The sequence below is a fragment of the Dunckerocampus dactyliophorus genome, chromosome 4, assembly GCF_027744805.1.
Source record: "Dunckerocampus dactyliophorus isolate RoL2022-P2 chromosome 4, RoL_Ddac_1.1, whole genome shotgun sequence".
NCBI classification, from domain to species: domain Eukaryota; kingdom Metazoa; phylum Chordata; class Actinopteri; order Syngnathiformes; family Syngnathidae; genus Dunckerocampus; species Dunckerocampus dactyliophorus.
The window spans coordinates 5,912,501-5,922,817 of NC_072822.1; the positions used below are offsets into that span (position 1 = coordinate 5,912,501).

Consider the following 10,317-nt stretch of genomic DNA (forward strand, 5'->3'; position numbering starts at 1 on the left):
ACAAAAAAAAAGAAAGAAATCAGGAAGGGGCAAACGCTTTTTCACACCGCTGTATGTATTTGTGTGCGGCAATTTGGAGCATAATGTGGTTTCACTGGGTACTTGTTTGTGGTTTTGGGCGGCAGGGAGAGTGCAAAACAAATCAATGCCAACGAGGTCCTGTTCCGACTTTGGAGAACCCCAGGGAAGTGGAATAGAAACAAGAGTAATGTGCTGTTTCCTGCAGATTCTGTGCACGTTTACAAATAATATAGACTTAGTTTGAACATGAAGATGTTGTTGAATCCAAATGGAAGCAGCACAGTTTAATAACAATGCAGTACAGTACACCCGTCAGCTTGTACAATTTGGACTTTGAGTTTTGGTGTGCACAAAAATTACTCAGCGTACCTCATGAGACCTCAATTCAGCAAGATTCAAAACCTTACCTCTGAACGGGTTGTGATAGCTAGAACAAGAGATGGCGAAACAGATAGCTAGATAGATAAATAGATGAACAAACAGTCCACTCTATATTCATCTCTACACCCCATTCAGTCCTCTAAATAGCTTCTCAATGTTCCAGCTGATGAAAAGCAAACATCTGACAGCATTTTTCTCCAATTCCGATCACACCGTATCACGGAGGCTGTTAATGGTTTTTCAGCTGCGTCTTCTTTCATGCATAATTTATGAATTAATTCATATAAATTACTTTCTATTAGCAAACAGGAGGCCATGCCTTTTTGCACAAGCTGAATTTTTCATTAGCGCATTTATGAGTGGTTGAGATTGCATCAAATATCAGGCTTTTATGGCAAGTTTATAGTAGAAATATCATTGTGACACTGATTGAATGATTGGACTGATAAATACATGAGAACCTAATGGTAAGACGTCAGCATGTGTTGTTGTCCGGAATGGCTCCCTTGATGCGTATTTATCTTTTTGCTCCTTATCCCATCTGCTGCAAGCGCTGCCTGACTTTGGAAGCCTTTCCCTGATTTCCTCCTTCCGTTTCTTGCTGTGAGCTCGCTGCACAGTCCCCTAAAGGGAGTGGAAATATATATAACAATTTGTCACCATCACTTGGAGCCACAAGGTAACCCCGCACAGTATTTCGCAACTTTTCATCAGCGGTGCCATCATCCATCTCCGTGCTCTGACTTTAGCAATTGACTCTATCATAGAGTGAATCTTAAATGAATCCTGAGCACAGCCCGTGAGCCAGGCGAGGAAAAGTGATCGGGAAATAAGTTATCACGGAGGAGAAAAAAAAGACGGGGAGTGGCGGCAGACGAGATGAATATGAAAGATAACAATTGGAGGAGATGAGCTCAATCGCCAGTTTAGAAAAAGAGGGATTCAGTGTTCCCATTTATCTGTCACTGCTCTTGAAACACTCTAGCCGGAAGGTTTTGTCTACATATTATTGATTGCTTCGTTTTTCTCCTGCCGGCTTCTCATTTACTTTGGTTAAACACGATATGAACGTTGCATGTGTGTGCTTGGCACATGCTGCTGCTTGGGTAAATGGGGAGGTTTATCTGCTGCACCCTGGAATTTACAGCCAGGGTGTGTGTGTGTGTGTGTGTGTGTGTGTGTGTGTGTGTGTGTGTTTTGAAAGTGCTCAATCTGCTGCTTCACCTGGCTGTTAAGACACAGCATCCTGCAGGTAATAAAATGCAACTCGGTGCATCTTCCACCGTACACACAGCTCATATTTTTGCCGCTCATTTTCTCAGCACGATTGGTGACACTGTTGAAATTGTTTCCTAAAAGTCTACGCTGTCCATCAGCAATAACTGCATTTTTTCCTGGCGCATTCAATTTTATTACTTAACTGCAGCTCAATGGGTAACTTCATTTATTTTCATTTGTATGTGGGAGACTATCAGAGCATGCTATGAATATCATTTGTCATGAGTAATGGGGAAGCAGGGAGTAGAAAAGAACAAACATACACCACCAGTCAAAGGTTTACAAACACTTTCTCATGCTGCTGAATGACAAAACGTCTCTACTCTTGTGACTGGTACTATACATGATAAAACCGTATGCTTAACATTAGGGGTGTCACAAGATCTCGCGAGATCAAAACGTGACAAAAAATGTCTCACGGTAATAAATAAATGAATCACACCATAAATGAAAATAAAGTTGATCATTTTGCCAGCCTCCATATATTGCCATGGGCACGCATGCGTGTTTCCCTCGTCTCTCGCCTCCAAACAAGCAAGAGGAGCGTTCACTCTGTGCAGTGGTTTGGCTTCACTTCATAGAACAACAACAACCTCTTGTCTGTCACACAGTCGCTTTGTCTCAGTGGGGGGAGGCAGGGCTGCGAGCATACACACACACACACATAATGCAGCAAGGGAGCCTCGTGAGGAGCAATACAAGGTAACGTACTAGAAATTAGAAGGAAAAAAGATGCCACGCCGCTGTATAGGACTATGAATGAGCAAAGTGAGCCCATCGACATGAACGAGCCAATATGCCGAATTTGTTCGAATTCACATTAAAATCTCGTCTCGTCTGGTTCTCATGTACCCAATCTCATGCATCATCTCAGCTCGAGGGTCGGGTGTCAAGTGACACCCCTACTTAACGCTATTAAACCACCATGGCATGATTGGAGGACGTCTACTGTGTTTCCATTTTTCCCAATTTTTCAATAGTAGTAGTATTTTTTAAATTCTGTGTTATGTATTATTATTATTATTATTATTATTATTATTATTATTATTATTATTATTATTATTATTATTATTAAGTATTATATATATTTATTATATTATTATATATATTTTCTAAAGTAATGGAAAGAAACAAAGAGACTACTTCCATTGTGTTTTTTTTGTTTTAAGTTATTATTATTATTATTATTATTATTATTATTATTATTATCAGTGTTGATTGTCTTTTATTTTACTGCATTATTTTTTATTTTATTGTATTTATTTTGTAGGTATTACAAAATAAATTTTGTTTACCTTATTTAGCTACACAAGAGGGGCAACATATTTAAAAAAAAAACCTGTCATTATGATGCAGTACACCACCGCAAACTCCATAAATAAACATTAAATGAATACAGCGTCAAAACTGAGCATTATTATCATTGTAAAGGCCGAATTTCCCATGCAGCTCATGCATTGGATTTAATTCAATTGTTTTTGTGTATGTAACGGAGCAGCAACACCCCGAAAGTACCTCCAGGCAGGTAAACATATGCAAGAGATAAGGAATCCTAGATAAAATTGTTAGGTCAGTAAAAGCTGGTAAAAGCTCTTTTTCTGCAAAGAGTCCAAGTTCCAGAAGAGCAATAAAAGGAGAAGGCGGAAATGTCCACACTGTAAAGGCACATTTAAAGACCTTTGCTTTTGTAATGGGAAGGAAATCCACTGTGTCAGCCATGAATTGAAAGCAGGTAAACTTTGACACCGGGCGCAGCATTGGCAGATTCATCCCTGCGTGAAATCTCCATAACGACCTTCCCAAGACAGAGTTCACACATCACTCTTCATACATCACGCCAACGTTCTCGCTGAGCACACTGCCAAACACCTGCGAGATTAATCACACTTTAAATGCGCTCAACAGGCTGTGAAATGAGAATGGCGGCGGGCGGCTGCGTTGATGTTTTCCTCAGATGGCCGTTAAATAATAAATAAATAGCTGGGATTGCTTACCTCTCTACTTGAACACAAGGCTGGGATTGGTGAAATTACACACACAGTGGCCAGTATTTTGGGAGCAGATAGCGAAAACAAATTTGACCCTGAGCTTTGGCACCGCACAGAGCTGGCTGCTAATCTATTTAATTGTTTCAACTATGCAATGGATTGCTCTCATGAATAAATAAGCAGGTAGATAAGCAGTGGCTCAAAAACAATCAGCTGGCCTGGTCAGTCGGTGATAAGCACAACACTAATCGCACTTCTATCACAACAATTACCTCTGCTCTTTATGATGGAGTCACATCTGGTGAAAGCTTGTTTGACAGGACAATGGTGTGCACTACTTGGCTGCAACCAGCAGAGGCGCTGTTGATTCAGTCTCAGCTGGTTTGCTGTCTAAAGCAAGGCTGACATCAGCTATGAGCTTCGTCCATGCAGGCAGATCAATTCATACTGTCGATCAAGGAAATGTAGTCAAATGAACATCCCTAATAAAGACTATGCCCTGGAGAAAGCTACTGTTTTCGTAAAAAAAATGGCTTCGGCCCTGAAGCAACACAGAAATAACGTCACCAAGTTGTGTGTCCCAGGCTTTGCTACGCATCTTAAAATAAAGTCTGGAGCTCTGCCAACAATCTGTCAGTCAGCTACAAACGTGGGAGTTGTGAGGCTGGTCATTTTGATTCATCTTCTACAGCATATAGGCTAACCTAGCATGATGTTGATGTTAAAATGTGAGTGTAATGTTAGCACTGTAGCTCAGATAGCTACGCTAGTGTTGGTAACATTTGTGTCCTCCTGTACCACTCCTATACCACTCCCATGTTACGTTGTTGTTTGTGATAAATGGCATCTATTACGTTGGACAAGCGCAGAGTTCCAGTGTGTATGACACGTTCTCAAACCTGCTAACTAAAAACCCGACAAGAGTGTAAAGATGTATAGTTGAGGTGCTCTCGAAACTTGCTTAATAAATAACTGTACAATGTTAAGCTGATGAAAAATAGTGACAAACAAAACCTTGCACTCACAGAAATATATGTCAGTGATAACAATCGTGATGATTGGACACCACATGTTTTTTAGATAGGGATGCCGATCGGCTGCCGAGCCGCTGTTTTAGAAGATTTAGAAGATGGGATATGGGATGGCGATCCCGTGGCCGTATAATGTTCGGGACTCTGGGCCACACTCCAACATGGTATGTGCGGTAGGTAATGTGCCTCAAAGCCGGTTGCCACTCGTCTCCTGCCACCCGCAAGAAGAAGAAAACACAACACCACCATGCAGACATGTCCGCGGTGTACCGTGGTTGAGTTAGTTTCACGTTGGACTTTGGATATTCGGCTCCGTAGCTACAGCTGTACTTCCCCCTCACTGTGCCCGGACTGCTGTGTCATGGTGCGGGGAGATTGCACGGGAAGTGCTGCTCTAACCGCTGTTTGTTTATACCAGGGACCATCAATAAATTACTATTGAGAGTTTGTTAAAAAAAAAAAAAAAGTATATTCTAAATCACACCACAAATTGATCTATAACCATGTCAAATAATTAGTCCTACACGACAAGCATTTCGCATGCCCATTTTTTTCCAATTTTATCTTTTATTGGGTGGACTTTTATTGGATCTTTTATTGGATTAGGCACCTGGCACCTGACGTTTGTTGCAAAAGCCAAAAAGCCAAACAATATTGTTGGTCATGTTGTGTAAATCCAGCAATACTTTGGTTGCATTATTTTGAATGCTTTGAAGAGTTATTTTCATAACCATAATCACCATAATCAGTTCCACAAATTCATGTTTGTAACAAAAGCTTATTTAAAAAAAGGAAGAAAAAAAAAAAGAATCGGTACCAGATCGGATCGGCGAGACTATTTAAAAAATCAGATTGGATCGGACGCCTAAAAATGTGGATCGGGACATCCCTATTATTAGATACACGATTAACTTAACGACATTTAATTCACAGGGAGTAATTTGGCCCCATACTTATAGGATATTTCCGAAGAATGAACATATGGTGGTCCATCCATTCACTTTTCTAACTCTTAAGCAAGCCACGGTTCTCTCATTCACTTCTCGTCAAGTAAACAAACTGTTTCATGTGCTCATCTTGAGTGATGTTGCCGCGCTTGCCGTCACGTAACCGTAATAACTAAAGTTATTTCGTCCGCAATCGGCCCGCGAGCATGATTATATGTTACTATTATATTTTCCATTCACTTTAAATGGTCACGGGTCGGTAAAGGGCCATCACTGGGTCCGTACCAGGACCAAGGTCCACCATTTAGTGATGGCCGGCCTAGCGTCTTGCTTTGCAGCTGGTGTGTGTTAGAAGCAAAGCAGAAGGGGTTTAACGCTAATTAATGAGCGTGACAGCAACAGACACGAAAGGTAAAGCTTCTTATTGGAATTCCAAAGTTCCTGAACTTCATCAATATTATCTGTGTGGCAGAAATTGTGTGCTTATTTTGAAAACAGCAGATCAATAATGACTTGCACTGCATATGATTTTATGGGATGCAATTACAGTTAATACCAGTGCCCACTCGATAAAAGCATGATGCTCCTGTCAGGTTTTTGTGTTATTCCCCCAATATCCAGGATTAAATCATCTGTCAAGAAAAGACCGAACATTATCCAAGATTCATTTTATCATCACGATACCTCAACAATGTAACAATTACGACCATGGAATTTTTATTTCACTTACAACTAAGAATTTAAAAATATACATAGAAGATCCCTGTAAAGATCTCTGCTGTGTCGGAGAAAGGTGTTGACAAACACAGCACATTAGCATTAAACCTAAAAACACACAAAACAGCATGTTTCCAGCAGGGCTTACTAAGGCAAAGTTCATTTTTTGATGTGGTTGTTCACATCACCAAAAAAATGCAACTTGTTAAAGTGAAGTGGCGGGAAGTGGCGTGCATGCGCAAAAGCATGATGGCACACGCATTTCTGTGTGTTTACGGAAGTAAAACTTGCTGCGGTGTGTGGCTCTCCTTTATGTGTTTGTGGCAATTTCAATGATTTTGTGCAACGGGAGTGAATATTTTCTTAGCCAAATGATTCCACGTAGGGGATGAAGAAGAAAGAGGGCAAGAAGTTTGGCTTTGGCAGTTTGTGTAGAACCTGCTGTGACGTCTGTTCCGAGGAGCGTGTGGGTGGGAGGAGCCGCTTCACTGACACTTTTAAAAAATAATTTTGGACTGACAAGAAGAACTTTTGCCTACATTGGTGAGTACCTTTTATCCAAGTCTCGCACTGTAAACCACGCCTTTCGATGACGTATAGGTCAGATATATGCGACCTGACTGGGTTTTGGTCAGTACACTATTGTGGGACCTCTGAGGCCTTTTGTTGAAAAATACTAACAAATGGGGCCTTTAAATAAAAAGAAATGCCTGCTTATTAGTTTGTTGATACCAGTGTTTCTTACACTGGCAGCAACTTATGAACCAATGCTACCGATATACAGTATTGTACTGCTGCAACCTGTTTAGGCAGCAGATGTGTCAACAAATCCATGATGTATCAGCGTGTACACAACATGACCATTTTGCTAACCCCACACAATCGTCAAAAATGGATTAATTACGGCCAACCTTAGTCACAACCACTCTTCATCTTGTTGTTGTCAGTACAAAGAGGCTATACAGTATGTGCAGCCGAGCTACAATTAATCATCCCCCCTTTATTCCATTGTTCCATATCCCGATTGTTTATCTCCTGCAGCTGTCGCGTTTCCATTTCTCTTATGATGTTCTCCCGCTCTGATGCTGTTCAAATCTAATTTTACAGCTCTTTTCATTTAATATCTTGTCATCCCTTCAGCCTCCGGGCCTTCACCTGCATGTACAGATTTTTTTGCTGACTTCTTTAAGGGACCAAGAAGTTAAAATCCTCACTTTCCTTGCCAAAAAACCTGACGTTCCCACGCATAAAATCCCTGTCTATCATCTATACGATCACCTGGCATCAAGCCCACTCTTGCAGACGCCGCCGAGCTCTAAGTGGCGATCAAGATGTGAGGAGACGGAGGAGCATTTGGCCCATTCTACGTGCATCTGTGTTACTATGGCAACGCTGATAAGGTGACTCATGACTATTCATCAATAGCCGTGCCTGATTGGACGGCCCCCAAGAGCGTTGCAAGTGGGAGCGCATTCATCACTGCAGTCCCTGTGCTCCCTCCACTGGGATCACGACTGCTCCACGTTTGCTTCCGGAACTCACTTGATGTCCCGTCTGTTTTTTCTGCTCCACCAAAAGTTACAATTGTAACTTGATGAACTTTTCAAACATCGAAAGTGCTCCTCTTCAAAAAGCATCAGATGTCAGGTCACTGGCGGGCCAGAGGAGCCGCTGTATCGACCCTCCAGTGTGTTTGGGGACCACCTACGGGGCTCTTGTCAATTGAACGTGCTTAGAAAATCTCCAAGAGGAGGCACTTAGGAGGCATTCTAATCCGTTAAATCATTTTGATGGAAGAAGAAGCTGTTTGCAGCTATACTTGCTCGTCTCTGAGGCAAAGCCGACTAAAATTTAATTTGGCTGAGCTTTGATGACAAGTATGGAGAAACTTAGCTGTTTGTTTTTCCTCAAATAGAGGCCAGAGACATTTCTTAAATTCTAAGGTGCTACTTATTTTTACAGTATAGGATACTATGTATCCATCCGTCCATCTTCTTCCGCTTATCCGAGGTCGGGGGCAGCAGCCCAAGCAGGGAAGCCCAGACTTCCCTCTCCCCAGCTACTTCGTCCTGCTCCTCCCGGCGAATCAGGAAGCGTTCCCAGGCCAGTTAGGAGACATAGTCTTTCCAACGTGCCCTGGGTCGTCCCCAAGGCCTCCTACTGCTCGGACGTGATAATATCGTAAGATAATATAATATCGCCTCTCACTGCTCACAACGCCAGAGTGGAACAAAGTCCATCCCCTCTCGAGAGGACTGGTTCCAGAGCCCTTGCTGTGCGTTGAGGTGAGTCCGACTATATCTAGCCGTAACTTCTCCACCTCGTGCACCAGCTCAGGTTGTTTCCCTACCAGAGAGGTGACATTCCATGTGTCAAGAGGTAGCTTCTGTAGCCAACGATCGGACCGCCAAGGTCCCTGCCTTCGGCTGCCACCCAGCTCACTCTGCACCCGTCCCCTTTGGCCCCTCCCATGAGTGGTGAGCTCATTGGAGAGCGGACCCATGTCGCCTCATGCCCAGCCGGACCCCATGGGCATAGGCCCGGCCACCAGACACTCGCCATCGTGCCCCTCCTCCAGGCCTGGTTCCAGCCATTACAACCGCCGAGCGGTGCAATGGGAAAAAGAGGGCTGTTTGTTTGAGGTGAGCGGCTTATATACACAACACACCCCGTGATTAATTGAGGGGGGGCATCCATTCAGATGGAGGCCACTATTAAAGGAGATACTGTCTGATAAAGGGCAGCTGCCGTAAACGCCCATGCCACATGTGACATTCTTCATAAGCGTTGTCTAGCTGTATTGTCAGCACAGAAGTGCATGGTGCATCAGCATCAATCAGAACAGCAAGTTCAACACAACGCGCAGTGCTTCTCAGCTGTACAAGATACTGCAGTAGATCATCCTTAGCAGAATGTAATGGTAATGGTCGTTTTGACATTTCTGTCTCATCCCTCAGCGTGAGTCATGCTTCCAAATCATGTGGCAAACACACAGCAGCGATGGAAAATGTTTAAAACTGTCATTCATATTTCTGATGACATTACCATTGCAGCCTTTTCCACAGCGAGCTGCACCATCTGCGTACCCAATGCATTTCCGTAACTGATGTCAGCCCATTCGGGAGACTCGCTCACCTCCCCCCCGCACCTCCCTGTGGTTTGAATTCTATCTGGAGGTCAACAGCTATAGAGAATAATCAAATATCTTATTCATGCCTGAGAGGAAAAGCCTGGAATCGTCTGCAGCAGCGGGTCAATGTGATAATCAGCAGCAGCTCCAGTTACAACATGGCAGCTCTGACCTCTCCAGCTGTTTGTAAGGACTTCCAAGAAGCGTCTATTAAATCTGGACGGCCCGGTGGTGAATGATGGATAGCTCGCACACACCTCTGACATCATCATGTGAGTGCCCACACACACACACACACACACACACACACACACACACACACACACACACACAGAGTTTAGGTACACTTGCACAATGAAAAGAGTGAGCTGTATGAATAAACCTTCCTTTCGATATGCGGGTGTCTGTGTGGAAAGTTGAGTTAAGGGAAAACAATGATGAAAATGAGGTGAAAAAACATAAATATGCTGGTTTACTTACGATGTCCTGCTGGGCGTCATCACCGGACAGGTCATTTTTTTGCATGGTGTGTGCAACCTCCAAGAACAAGGCAGGGTTCACTCACAAGAAGGGAGCTGACAAAAAAAGCAATATGTTTAGCATCATTGTTATTATTATTATTATTATGATAATACAGCAAATGCTCCATTAACGCCTCCATTCAAGTAAATGCTGAGTCGTGGTCCAAAAAGTTTTATTCACTCTACAACAGTTGTTCCCAACCCCGGGGCTGCGGCCCGGTACCGGGCCGTGGATCATTTGGTACACAGAATGGCCGCACAGAAAGAAAAAATAATTTACATTATTTCATTTTTTTTATGTTT

General features: G+C 42.9%; 1 protein-coding gene across 1 annotated transcript in view; it reads right to left on the bottom strand.

The window, feature by feature from the left end:
• Positions 1-10,045, bottom strand: part of pde4d (phosphodiesterase 4D, cAMP-specific) — a 188,897-nt gene extending 178,852 nt beyond the window's left edge. The window contains exon 1 of the mRNA XM_054773489.1: positions 9,974-10,045. Within this exon, the coding sequence (XP_054629464.1) occupies positions 9,974-10,018 (45 nt within the window). The 5' untranslated portion in view covers positions 10,019-10,045. The remainder of the gene's footprint in view (positions 1-9,973) is intronic.
• Positions 10,046-10,317: the final 272 nt, after the last annotated feature.